The sequence below is a fragment of the Hesperophylax consimilis genome, chromosome 14, assembly GCF_061612785.1.
Source record: "Hesperophylax consimilis isolate HC1 chromosome 14, BYU_Hcon_1.0, whole genome shotgun sequence".
NCBI lineage: Eukaryota > Metazoa > Arthropoda > Insecta > Trichoptera > Limnephilidae > Hesperophylax > Hesperophylax consimilis.
This window is the reverse complement of record NC_142849.1, coordinates 22014164-22029328: the sequence shown is the minus strand read 5'-3', so window position 1 is coordinate 22029328 and position 15165 is coordinate 22014164. Positions and strand designations below refer to the sequence as shown.

General features: G+C 33.1%; 1 protein-coding gene across 1 annotated transcript in view; it reads left to right on the top strand.

Annotated features, from left to right (window-relative positions):
- The window catches only part of LOC149418059 (suppressor of lurcher protein 1-like), a 346086-nt gene that overhangs the window by 291516 nt on the left and 39405 nt on the right, over positions 1-15165 (top strand). Inside the window, exon 9 of the mRNA XM_089639636.1 lies at positions 3009-3131. Within this exon, the coding sequence (XP_089495762.1) occupies positions 3009-3131 (123 nt within the window). The remainder of the gene's footprint in view (positions 1-3008; positions 3132-15165) is intronic.

Sequence of the window (15165 nt, the reverse complement as noted above, 5' to 3'; positions counted from 1 at the left end):
AAAGAAAATATTTTTGGTAAATAACTAGTTTTTAATAATTGCTTTGAATTTCAACTTACAAAAGGGCTAATAAGAATAGAATTTTGATCACTGTCCAGTCTAATGTAACCAAATACAAAAAAATGATAAATAAGAAATATTTTTTACATTTAGCAAACAAGGATTTGTTTGCGTTTGAATAATCTAGAAGCTATGGAAATAAAAAAAAAATCCTAAAAATAAAAAAATCAAGTCACTCAATAAACAATTAGACTCGACAAGTAGGTTTACGTTTGAACAATCTAGAAGCTCGGAAAATAAAAAAAATCCCTTAAAATAAAATAAAACAAATTTACTCTATAAGCAGTTAGAGTTGTCAAATAGCCCCATTTTGAACATATTTCCCTCCCCTCTATCGACTTTCACCCCTGACTACTCGCCCCCCCCCCCCCCCCCCCACCTTAGTTGATATTCTCTCTCCCTCTTCTATCTTACCCATAAATACACCGTTACTCTGTTATTGATTAAATATGTTTTTAAATAACCCCGATGAAGGTTCAAGGTGAACCGAAACCGGTTGCTTTTATATATTGAAAATACAAACAATAAAGTGGCATTAAAAACAAAGTTATTTTATTATAATTATTTAAATAATAAATAGATTGCTACTCTCAGAATCTTTTAAGTGAAAGACCATCATTCGTGATCGAAACGTTGCTCTAAATGGCACTAGCCGTAACTGAGATTAAATCTGTATAGTCAGGTTTTCCCACTATATTTCCTGTACCTTCAGATACATAGCTCACAAATATACTTAACATAAAACTAGAAATGCCTTCAATAGATTTGAATGGAAATCTTAGTTGAAAAGTATTACTTTTTCCTTCTAGACCAGAGGTTCCAAACTTTTTTGCCCCGTAGACCAATTGCCAAAAAAAATTTTTTTCGTAGACCTTCCGCCTGCCGAATATTGAATTTTTCTAAAACTATTAACGTCCCATGTGGTAATCATTTCTCTTTTTCGTAAGAAGATTCCCTTCCGTTGCCTGTCCATCAACCAGGTGGCGGTATATTTCCTCTGTCTTTGCATTGTGCAGACAGGGGCGCCTTTGTGAGGTATTACACCAAATGAAAATGGAGCAGGATAAGCAACGGGAATTTCTTTCTGTAGCTGGCCCTACAGAACTGCCCCTTAATTTCTTTGTCAGTGCTCATTCCAGTCAGTTTTTCTTGTCACATAATATCCGATTCTTCAACGTTCCATTTCCATAGTCAAAATGTCCTCAAACTTAGTTTTGAAGTCTGTGTGAAGTGCATTTAAATTTTGAACGTCATTATTACCCTGGACGTTTTTCAAAAACAAGTTGGGAAACTAGGAAAATTCGCTGCTTCCAATGTCCAATGTTTTGCTTGAATATATTAATTCTGACGAGAAAGGGAACGTAGTCTCTATTTATATACCTCAATTAACAACTTTACGAAATATAAAAATACAAATATCAAATAAATAATTGCTCAGTCTATTATATTTGTGTTTTTATTTGGTTTATTGTGTCATTTACGGAACTCCTAAATGTTGATTTGAGTTAAATGGGGGTCCGCTCTTATGTACCCCCATTTGAATCTCGTGGACCCCCAAATTTTTTTCTTGCTGAAATCGATCCCCAGCCAGCCGATATCAACCCCTAGGGATCCATATAGACAACTTGGGTATCTGTGTTCTAGATCATTTAGCACGCGGGTTGTCCCTTTTATAAAAAACTTTCTTAAAATCGTATATCACCATCAATTTGAATTTCGTAAAGATAGTCAAACACAAATCTGTCAATGAAATTTAAGCAAATATTTTCATACTTTTGGAAATAATACTTTACAAACAAGCCCAAATAGCATATCTTCTGTTCTTTTGTATTATATGTTATTCGAGATTGGATTTTATATTTCCATTCAATCCAGACAGAATCGGTAATCTGGTGGGTAAAACATATAAAAAACTTATTAAAAATAATTACTGTACGGCGATCAAATTTTGTAAATTCTCTGGATCTCGAATTATAATATATCACTATTTACTATCAAGGTTTAATCAGACTAAATCACTACCTTTTTCGAGCCCAATCCCTTTATGAAAAGCGTGAGATTCTATGAGTGTATGGTAGAATTATATATCATTTTATATGATCTGCTAATCACAGCTTAGCTGCTTAAGCCAAACTAAGTGTTGAAAAGCAGAATAAAACTAAAAATCTGAACTATAATTTCGTTCAAATAATTGATATGTAAGTACAGCGCTATGTTCCCAACTGACCCGACCCAGTGTGAAATGGACTCTATCCTATATCCCCAATAATTGGTTGTGAGGCAAGAGGTAGTGAAAGTATCTTCATCACCATAATATATAAAACTAAAACATTTGTCACATTCGCCCTGATTATGGATACTGTAATACTGTCCGAAAGGTTGGCTGAAGAAGGAGGTAGCGCAACACGGCATAATACCTCAAAAATAAATCACTATAATACATTTGGCGGTGAAAATTTCAAATCAAACCACTCTGAATATTTTTCTTTAAGCCAAAATTTGGATTATTAGGTTTTGAATTTAATTTAAGTACCTGAATATCAGCATATAAATTTGTTTCCAGAAACCTAATAACAATTTCTTTTAGTATTATATCATGGAATCTTTTGCATCCTCGTTCACGCCACGACTTAACATTATCTTCCTGCATATTTATATCCTATTTGTCAATGTTTTATTCGTGCGTAAGTATCTGCCTATTATTCTATCTCTGCCATTTATTTTTCTCGTTTATTCCGTGTAATAGAATGGTTATTAATGGGCAAATGAATTTCAATATGATTTTATTTTCAAACATCATTAAAGTTTTCCGCAATTGTTCACAGAAACATGCCAGAGTACATAATAACAAGCAAAAATGAACGATGTTTCAAGTGGCAGTCATTATCCAACATTCCCATTACAGTTACGCTTCCACTTCACTTGCAATATTTACTTTAATTTCGCAGAGATGGAAGTTCTATCAACGGGCTCGGACCTCTGCATAGAGTTCATAGCCAATTCGGAGTTTCCGGGCCAAGGCTTCAAGGCGAGCTTCCAGTTTCAGCCGCTAGAGGAGGTCAGCAGTTCAGGTAAGACGACTATTTTTACTATACGTAGCCACCAATAAAAGTTTATTTTTACGGAATGTCGGTGTAAAGGCCAAAATAAGTATCTTATCATCTTTAAACAGCTACTATTGTATTTTGCCACTGGCAATCACATAAGGAACCATAAAAAATAAACATGGGGCAACGTAGAACTACGCCATTAATAAAAATGGAAAGATACACGCTTCAACAACGCATTAAAATTATTAAAATTCACTTGAGTGAATCAAATGTAAATCATCTTGAGTGATGAGGCCCATTTCCACCTCGGTGGCTTTGTCAACAAGCAAAATTGTCGCATCTGGGGCTCTGAAAACCTAAGAGTTATTGTTGAAAAGCCTCTCTATTCTCAACATGTGACTGTTTGGGGCGGTTTATGGTCCGGCGGAGTCATTAGACCTTACGTTTTCGAAAATGAGGCTGAAGCAACAGTTACGGTGAATAAATTGCGCTATCAAGAGATGATTAATGATTTTTTATGGCCGGAATTGGATGGTATTGATCTGGTCAACGTTTACTTTCAACAAGACGGCGCTACGTGCAACACAAGCAACAAAACCATTGATCTTTTACGATTGAATATCAAAATAACACCTCTTATTGGAAAACCCTATATTACATTAGAGGGGTACAAAAGCTATTTATTTTTTAATGCATAGACAAGCGAATAGAAGTGTGTTTTGGGTGCCTCTGTATGCCCGAAGTTATATCAACTTTATCTCACGTCATGTGAAAATGATCGAACACTTTCAAACATCGAAAATCTTTCTTGACCACGAGTCTTAAATATATATATACTCGTAATTTGGTGACATCAGTTTTATATTAAATTCGTTCAATCACCATTGATTTTCTCTTCAGTTTTATTTATATTATAACAGTGCAACCCCTGAAAATAAAAGGAATATATTTTTTTAATACGTATTTAAGCAAAATATAAAAACATTCAAATTTAAAATTAAAATTTACGGCAGAGAATATAACACCGGTCGATTGCTTGGAAGACATCTACGCTGACCATTACATCACCAACCATTGAAAGAACGGCGGAATAAATTCTTTATACTGTTCTTTATATTATTCTTTATTTTACTGAAAATATGAGAATTATGCTTATTTGAATTTCAAAATTTTACTCACATCTAGACAAAGACTCGTAGACTATGTCTGGAAGAAAAATGTAAGGAAATTACACAATTAAAGACGTCTGTGTGGTGACTTACTTCTTTGTGACACTGAAATTCCTCTTTGCAATTTATGCATTTTCATTGAAAACATTTCAATTATAGCGTGTTCTAGCTTTACTGGTACGGGTTAGGAGGGCCACACATAAACCAGAAAACAGGCTTAGACTCTGATATATTACTACCTGCCCTTCCTTATGATTGTGGGTTACATCACGCCAACGGCGCGGGTCGAAATGCATTAATTATTTCACTGCAAAATGCACTTGAAACTACCTCCGACTCTCATAAAGATTAAAAAACAATTGAGTATCATTGCGACTAGTGTCATATAAATACATGTCTCATATTATTTAATTAAACCCTTTGCTCAAAATATTAATAATGAAACATATGAAATTGCTTTCTGCGGCTTAAAGCCAACAAATCCACCTAGATTTCGCCGATTATCCCATATTTTTAGGTTCTATAATATAAATATGGGACAACATGACAAGCGATCACTCAAAACTTTTTGCGAACTTGGCATAATACGCCAAAAATCGCTCCAGTGGTTAAATTTAAAGGCAGCAATCATCTAAAAGCTTTTACGGCATTGTAAACAAATAAATTATTACAATATAAATAATTACATTTGTTTTAAACCATTTCATTTTAATACATTGCTCTGCCGGTCTCGGAAGTGCCCTTCCTTCTTTACGAGAATAAAAATAAAACTAACATTAGATACAAAATACTGACAGATAATCTTAAATATTTCAATGTTGAAGTGAGAGGTCAACATAGGGGAAGGGATAATTTAGGATATTACGGGGAGAATAAAGCGGTTTACTGGAAAATATGTCTTGAATAGGATTATGACATAAATTTAATTGATTATTCAATTTATTTAGCCTCTGCCCCATATTGATAGGTGGAAATGAGATGTTTTTTAAACTCTGAAAAATTTCTGTTATTTAAACATCTCTCCTTGGGCAATTTTGGCAGATATTATTCACAGACTGAAAACAACCGTAGAATCTTTTTTGGAGATATATCTCCCAGCCTGACACGGTCTTATAAATGGTATGCTATTTTATTTTGCAATACGGTGAGGAATATGATTTAAACGGGGTTTGAAATAGAGAATACCGCGCTTTCAGTTTGTATTCAATAATTTGTCATGAACGCTCCCAAACAATTTGAACAATATGCAGCATTCGAAATATGTTTGTCAAGGTTTGCAAATATTTAAAATGAAATTTTTATACTAAACGAAAAAAGTGAAAACTAAATAACTTTTATAATGCTTTTGTCCAAATAAATATATTTTTTTAGTTTCGTTTAAAGTAATAATCACAGTTTACACGATAACAAGCACCGCTAAGAGATTTAAAACTATATCTTTATCTTACATTCAAAATGTTAATATTTTTGATTGCATATGTCGATTTTTTAAACTAAAGTCTGGAAGAATCTTTCATATACTTTCAAAAACAGAATTATATTTTGAAATATGTAAAAAAAAAATCTAATTTTTCTGTAATGAAACGAAATGCGAAAACACTGTCCTCCGAAACTGTATTCTGACATTTGAGAAGTGTATTACAAAATTTCAGAAGCTTTAGGGGTTAAGTAGTGTTTCGTGGTTCTAATATGTACATATTTAATTGCTTTACCTATGTAGAGCTTCAGACAGTCATTGCAACATAGTGTGTAAATGCCTTAATTTATGATTTCTATTATTATTGTATTTTTAGTAAATTACATATGTTATTATTGGTGTCCTGACTCTTGATCAAGGGGTCTCTTGATAATAAGGGGTAAGTGGAGCGGATAAAATAAAAGTCTACTTATATCTGCAAACGTCTAAAATATACCTACTTAAATCTGCAAATGTCTTAAAAGGAAATACGGCGTACTAATATTTTTGCAAAAAATAACATCGTGTCCCTGAAGGAGTATGCAGTAAGGATACACTGCCAAATACCAAAAGACTACAAATATGAGAGTAAATAGGCTGTAAATGATTACATGACTATTAGGTGTAGTGTTTTGTGAACATCTCACTAGGAAAATCTGTGCTCAAATGTTCTTGATTTTTTGTGAATTGTTTGTATTATCTTGCTAAAGAATATTATAAAATATAATCAGAAAAAAATTAAAAAATAATTTTTAATGTTATTGTGATATATTTTTACCTTTTGCCGAGTATATTTTGTTTTTATCCAGACCGAAACATTATGTTTGATTATTGTGGTGTATTCTACATAGATTGTTAAAACGCATATTGCCATATTTTACGTCAGGTTAACTTTTAAATTTGGCTTAATACACCCATTTATTAATTAACAAGCATTTCATCCCAACGATTCGTCTCGTTAATTTGCACAATCGGGCGCCCAGCGCTCAGTGCCCCGCCAATTTCAGACATGCAATGCAAAAAGCAGTTAGTTTTGATTACTGCCACCCCCTTTATTTCACAATGTTCGCGGGTTTAAATTGTGTAATTGCGTCATAAAAAACACGGCACGAACTACCCGCTACCGGGAATTTTAAATTCGAAACGATAAGAAACTTCCAAGGACGTACTTGGCGAAATTATGAAATAGAATTCTACCGATTTGAAGTTTTTACCATTTTTGCCTTTGCTTTGTTTCCAGTGTTTCGAATATTATTCTCAGTTATTAGGGCAGTTTCATATTGCTGTCGTGAAATTTTCTGATATGGGTGAATATAGATTTTTACAGTTAAGCCATGATACCTCTTTCAGAACGTTGCAATAAAAATCAAATCAGTTCTAATATTGTGGAAATCTCAAAAAACTACATTATAATTTAAAAGAACTTGTGACATTATATTGCAACATGAAATAATAACTTGTTTTGTTTTTAATGCTCATACGATTATTTTAATTGATTTGGTACCTATCCGTTAATTCAATATGAACTAGAGAGGGTTGTCTAGCGTAGTAAAACTTAATTTTTTAAATATTTAGTATTTTTAAATATTTATTACAAGAGCAGATTTTTTTTCTGGGCTGAGGAATTTTTGTACCAAAATCATCACAATTAAAATTATTTATCCCACTGGCGTAACTTTTTTGTAAAACCTATTCGTAACATTTAGTTTGAGGTGAGGTTAATTTCTACAGGGTGGGGCAAGAGTAATCACCCGGCGTTCTTTTGCTGTAATTTTTTTTCTGATAAAATTTGGTACTGCTTGTTATTCCGCGTTCTTGCGAAGTAACTCGATTTATGTCTTGTTGATTTGTATTCTGCGTTTATCTATTTCGATTTATTTCAATGTTAAATTCATCTGAAAATCAGAAAACTGCGTCGATCTATTTCAATGTTAAAACCGAATTGACATTTGGCGTCATTTACAAAAGTTATTGCGTTTTCCAATAGGGTGATTACTTTTGCTCCACCTCTACATTACAATACTAAAATGCGTATATTGATTTTTTGTGATAACTGGCCATCCTTTTTTCTCAATATAATAATGTTGTTGAATAGAACGTTTTCCGGGCAAGGGCTCAATTTATGAAGATAACTATTTAAAAAAGGTTTATTTTAAATCTTTATACTTTAATTTTTAATGTTGTAACAAATATCAGTTGGAGTGAAAAATTACGATAAAGGTAAAAGCTCACGGCACGCCCCTGGAATCTATTTATATTTCACGTAAAGAAGACGAGTATCTCTACCTTCTATAAAAACACTAACATAACGTATCAGGCTTTATGTTCCCATTATAAATAAATAATTTCCAATTTGCTAAGAAATGTTCCGAGCGCAAGCAGTAATAATTCAAAAACCCCGCAAGGAATTCAAGGAAATCTTGATGAAAAGGTCTGTTCCCTTATTCATAGAAGATATTATTTATCTCAACGATGTTGATTTTTCTAACAGATGTCTTTAAATGTGACATTATAGTGAGTTCATTTTTACCGTCCAATCAAAGGTTTTTCGACGTTTTGAATTACGCAAGAATGGGGTAATCTCATAAACGACAGATTGTCACACAAAATGTGTGGTTTCGAAATCATTTTTAAATAATTTATTATCGATTTTAAAAACCCCTCTTAAACCGGAATATCCTAGTCCGCTCGATTTTCACTGATGGTTTTAGGACCAATGGTATTAGGTAGGTTCCGCCCAGGTAGTTTTCAGCCCACTAACAATAACACTTCCACCCGAATGTGGGGTCTCCTAGAAAGGTTAAAATATAGTTTTGGCGCCTTTGCAAAATACGTTGCGAAAAATATATTCTTCAACGAAAAATACCTATTATTCCATGTAACCTACACCAGGAAAATCTTAACTTTGGAGCACTTAAACTTACCTTATGAAAGACGTAGCAGAGGAAGAATTCAAGACTCAAGACAGATACGAATAAATTTCCAGCAGAAAAATACCTATTATTCCATGTAACCTACACCAGGAAGATCTTAACTTTGGAGCACTTAAACTTACCTTATGAAAGACGTAGCAGAGGAAAAATTCAAGACTCAAGACAGATACGAATAAATTTCCAGCAATCTGCAAGGTTAAATACTGACCTGATGAGAGTCAACCTCTGTTTTCACGCTTCTTCTGATGCCTCCTCAATCACCAGAAGACTCGAGACCTCAAGACTCAAGACTCCGAAACAGAAACTTACGTGACAGATATGAATAAATTTGCAGAAATCTGCAAGGTAAAGACTGCCCTGATGAGAGTTAACCTCTGTCCTCGCACTTCTTCTGGCGCTTCCTCAGGCACCAGAAGAAGTGCGTTTTAAGCTTTATATATCTAAGTTCGTAGCTAAGTAGCCTAGTGAGCCACGGAGGTTTTCTTGAAATTTTTTGGTTGAATCTTGAAAGGTTTATAAAAATCCGTTCAGCGTTAGGGCAGTTTATAAAGTGAAGCTAATACGTCTATTATTTAAAAAGCTCGATTGTGGCGAACTTCTGAGCCTTTTCAATACTCGACAAACTATTCGTAATATCATATTTCAATGTCACCGTTTAAAAAAAATAAATAAACAAGCCGGAAAATTTTTTGCCTACATTTTTAACACATCTAATTCGATGTTTAAAATAAACCCAAAGGAGTTTTTCATGTCAAAATATTATTTCTGATAATTTAAGATTTTTTTTATTTTATACCAACTTAAAACTAATTATTGTATGCAACCATTGTTTATTATGAAATTCCAATACCCCTAGAATAGAGACAATACCTCCAACTTCTGGCATTTGCCAGGCATTCTGAGGGTTGATTATTTTTCATACATTTAAATGGATTTTATGTGAAAATTTTCTTTATCTTAGGTTAATAAATTAATAAAAAGGACAATTTAAAAAAATAATATTAGAAAACCCACATACAACCTAATTTTTTATTTCACTTTATTGTTTATCAATACAAATTGATTGATCAATTGATCACAATACAAATAAGAAAGCGAAAAACACCGCCACCAAGAACTATTTAAATTCCCTTATTTGCGGCCATTGTCTGGAAGGAATCTCAATGAGCTACATTGGCGCATCTAGCGGCCAGTGTTGGGTAAATACTGCCAATATTTTACTGGAGTTGGGCGGATTATTATTATTCTTGAGTATTTTTTATTACTAACTTTATAACAATTTCATGTACTGAATGTTAAAACCCCATGGCCGTATAAAAAGTAAATAAATTAATAAAAACATAAAACAGATTCCTATGTGGGGTTTTTTTCATAATTTTAATACTTTGGATCTTCCAGGGAACGTCACATCATGTTATGAAGATTGCATGTTGTTCATTCTAACGACTAATTCCGTTCATAATTAATTTTTTACCAAATATTAATTTAAATGCATATCTTTTCATCTCCCAGGACGTAAATAATTGTATCTTGGGTAATGTTGCCAAATTCCACAGAAGCTTAAAATGATTTTTTTTATATCACTTGGTTTCAAAATAATTACTAGATTAAAAAACAATTTATGTCGAGGGTAAAATGTGCATTAAAATCCCGTTTTTTTCTCAATCGAAGTTCAAAATTTCACGAATTTTAACTTTTTTTATTGTTATTAAGTTTAATTTGTAGAACTCCATTTAAATTTTTTAGTTTTTATATATCCAAGAATATTGTTATTGGGTTTATAAAAACAGATTATTTTTAAATAAGTTCTGCTGTGTAATTATTATTACGCGTGACAGCTGTTTCGCCCTCTGAAGGCATTATCAAACTGTTTGATAATGCCTTCAGAGGGCGAAACAGCTGTCACGCGTAATAATAATTACACAGCAGAACTTGTTTAAAAATAAACTGTTTTTATAAACCCAATAACAATATTATTGAATTTATAAAAAATAAAAAATAAAAAATAAATAAATTTAAAAAAAACGAATTTTAACGGTTAGACTGTGTATTTGTTTCTTGTTAGTATGATCTGAGTAAAGTTAGAAGGTTGGTAAAGTATTTAATTAACCCAAACTGAAAACCTAATAATCTATTCTGTACATGTTTTTCCACCTCCCCTGTATGCCACTAACTAAGGACGGGTTGTTTCGGAGAATCTGAACAATTCATCAAATTTCAACGTTCATTTTCAAGTTCTGTGAAAGATTTTTTCAAGTTCTGTTTTTATTTCAGTTTTGTCAAGCAACTAGCCTACAATGATATAAAAACAGAACTTGAATAAGTCTTTCAGAGAACCCGAAAATGAACGTTGAAATTTGATGAATTGTTCAAATTCTCCGAAACAACCCGTCCTAAGTGTTATATAAAAAATCCGTATTAAGCGAGAAGCGGATTTCGACAACTTTATCATTTCTTTGTATTAATTAAGTTTAAACAGTGTTCTTTTAATCATTTGTTTGTGCATATTGATTGAAGCAGAATACGATAATTTTACTGATTCCCCTCATAAATTAATATTTATCTCAACGGCGTTAATTTTCTCGACAGATGTCGTAAAATTAAACATTATATGGAGCTCGCTTTTCTCGAACTTTTACAGATTTTTCCGACGTTTTGTATGCACAAGAATAATGAAGAAAGGTGGACTTCATTCTTCTATTATTTATTAATGCCGGCTTCAAGTGCAGAAAGGCAATATCTGTCTTTAATATCCTGCTCCGAGGCAAAATAAAAAGTAGATACGAGACAACAACGAAACGATGAAGTGGCGTTTAAATTTAGCTGCGAATAATCGAAATGAGTATTTTACTCGTCGGAAATTTATTGCTTGTGTTGTTTGAGATCATATCAACGATTACTTGTATTCGGGTCTTGTAATTAACTCATTCATGAAACCTGTAACACAAAGATACTCTATTTGAATAATTATCACGTAAAATAAATATATTTAAAAATTCATTTCAAAAACATTACTGATTGGTTTAAACTATTTAGAATCAATAAAAGTTTGAAAAAGCAGCCACCACTAAATACTAGGAAAATACTGTTTTTAAATCATGTTTTTTATGTCAAAGCACAAAGAGTAAATTTATATTTTATAAATAATTTATTTTATTTGCGGCACGTTTCAAAGTGGAAGATACTCTCAGTATCGCCAGGGTGTAAGACTCTATAACAATATATTCAGAATTGAAACGTTGCATGGAATGGATTTAGCCGTATTTGGTGAACAGATCTGAAAAATCAGTTATTAATCACTTTCCTCTCCCTCATCTCCCCCCTCCCTACTACCTTAAGCCTCACAATATACCCCAATTGGGGATGCCATAGTCACCGGCTTCAGACGGTTGGAAGCAGTTGGAACTCTTGTGGGGTTTCACATTAATAATAAATTGCTTGTAAAATAATGGTGAATGTCTCTTGACTTCCTTACTCATGAAATTATTTAGTCAATAATCACAAAAGATTTTTTATAATTTTTCCAAAAACACTTTTTTAATAAATACAGGTTTTTCTGTAAAATGCATTTTCTGCGCATTCGCATTTAATGTAATTACGTACTCATATAAAATAATACAATTAATGCAATTCCAGTAGTCGGATCCACCGCCTAGGGTACCTAATGGACAGCAGAGTAATCTTTTTACCTCACAATATTTTGACAACAGTTTATAAAATATACAGTGGCAGTTGAGGGTAGAAAAAAGGGTGTTAAATTGTTAATAAACTTCATTGTTTATTAATCCTGCAGTGATGCAATTCAAACAATTTCCGAATCCATAACAGGAGATCCCCTGACAGTTGGCCCCCCGACAGTTGATCCCTCGGACAGTTGATCCCCTTAACTATTATTTATTCTGTACGTATTGGAAAATTATGAAGAGAGTGTGTCTCTACTTACAAATATATTTTAATATCACTAAGTGTCCTCGAAGTGGTATGCATAGAGTTTATACGGCCGTAGCTATAACAAAAGTCGATATACTACAAGCAGATTGCATATATTGCTATCCGGCGGTATTTCCATACCGCACACTCCTTCGGTGACATTGCATTATTCTTATCAAAAGATTTCACACAGTGGATTTCTTGTTTTTCTTGGATTTCTTTTACACTCTTGTTATACCTACGGCCGTATATCATCTCAGCATACCCCTTCGGAGACACTAATTAATATTAAAATATATATGTAATCAGTGGCGGCTCGTGACTTTGGATTGTGATAGAGTGTAAAGTTTGAAAAATTCGACAGTATTGATATTCTTAAGTTTTTTTTTTCAATTTTCAGGATATTTCAGTTTGTCTGGAGGGTCAACTGTTCGGGGGATCAACTATCGGCGGGCCAACTGTCAAAATTTCGATTATATTGAAATATGAATTCCCTTAAAAACGTTCGTTTATAGCATGGCAAAACAAAATACTTTAATGGTGACTGGATTTCATATGATTAGAATGATATATTTTCGGACGATTAGAAATTAAATTAAATTTTTCCCTGTTTAGTGTTGTCACCTGTAAAAAGCTCTTTATCTCTGAGTAGGAACCAAGAATATTTTAAAAAGCAATTTGATGTTGATCGGTTTTGTCGTTTTTCCAGTAAGTGTGGTCAAGTTTATTGTTATAGGTATCGCAGCTATTGTTGAGTAGGATATAATATCAACTCACACAGATACATTGCGTGTAAATATAAATTCAGAAAAGAAGACTTCATCAACATTTTTGAAAGTTCAATTTAAAATTTAAAATGTTGGTTTCTTCAGTTGTAATTTTTTTTTGAACTAGCAGTGCACTTTAAAAACTTTTCAAACTTATTATTTTGTTACTAATAACAAAAAGTAGAAATAAGCAAGACAAAGTGCTGAAACTAAAGCCGACTAGAATACAGATCTGGGCGCGCGACCGCCAAATCAAACCGTGGCTAAATAAAACTTCACCGTTTAAAATAATTTAATCACTCAAGTAACAAGTATCAACAACAATCGCTGCCATTTGAAAACTGACATTGCTCTATGGCACTGACTTAACCACGTGCCACTTCAAAATCCTTCGTGGGACCAAACACGTTGGCCTTGGCTGTATTTCGGTGATGTTTCGCAAGGAAATCGCTGTCTACAAGTATGTATAGGATTGTTCTGGGCACTCAGGCCAGTAACATTGACTGTAAATGCTGGCTTCCTCTATGAGGGTACCTTAGGTAAGTATTTGCTAATGAAACACAACTTCACGAATGTCGTCGGACAACGGACTGATTGAGCCAGTTGTTTGCATATTTATTTGTCTAAAATTAAACAGTTTTTGCACGTTTTAATGTGGAACATTATTATCTCTAAACAGGATGCATAACCAAAATGTAATTACTACGGTTAAATCTCATTTAAAATATGATACGTTTTCAGTGATCAGTGAATCAATGAACTTTATAAAGAATTCGTCATCGTAAAATATGTGATAACAGATAAATATTAATTTTCTTAATTAATTCAATTATTATTTAGGTACATCTGCATTCATTTTACGTAGAAAATTTAGCAATCTTTCTTAACTATATCAAATAATTTAGCAATCCTTCTCGACAATATCGTTTCACGTTGGAAATTTAGTAATTTAGCGAATCTTCCTGGCTATATTATTTATCAGCGCGGGAGCGACACGTCTCGTTAGGGTCATGAACCTTTGACAGATCTCCCGCCATTTTCTCGGGCCGATGTCAATTATTCACCGCGGGCCGGCGTCCGGCGAAGTCTGCTTTATCGACCGGAAAAAGTGATCGAACGCTGTCTTTTTTTTACCGACGGAGACGTTCGGGAAATAAATTGAACTGCACGACACGAGTACATTCATTCGATATTTATGATAAATTAAACAGATTTTAGGGTTGCCTGAAATAAAAATATTTGTTTGTTTTCGTTTTACGTACCTAAATTCGCGGACTTCTAAATTTTGAAATATCTCTAACGAACAGGCAATAGTTCATATTTGAACATGGATACAAATACTATACTTCAAATTATTAAGTTCGTTATCTATAGTGAACTTAAATATTCAGTGCATACTAATTTCCTATTAGTTGTGAATCAAAATTGCGATTTGTCGGTTGATGAAATAATATCAGTGCTCATAGACAGATAGATAAATAGTTCTGACATGGAGAGTAGGCGGAACCAATTTAGTTCAATCTCAACTTTGCGTTCCACCACGGAAAAAATCCAGATACAAGTAAGATGCTCCCCGTATACCTTAACGAGGCAAGAATAAATACATGTTCGAACGTAAAATACTTGGGGCACATTATTAATCAAGACCTATCGGAGGATGGCGATATCGAACGACAAAGAAGAAGCCTAAGCATAGCGTCTAATATGATTGCCCGCAGATTTTGAAAATGCAGCAATACCGTTAAAAAAATACTATTCAACGCATTCTGTACTGGCCTGTATACGCGTGAGACACGATGT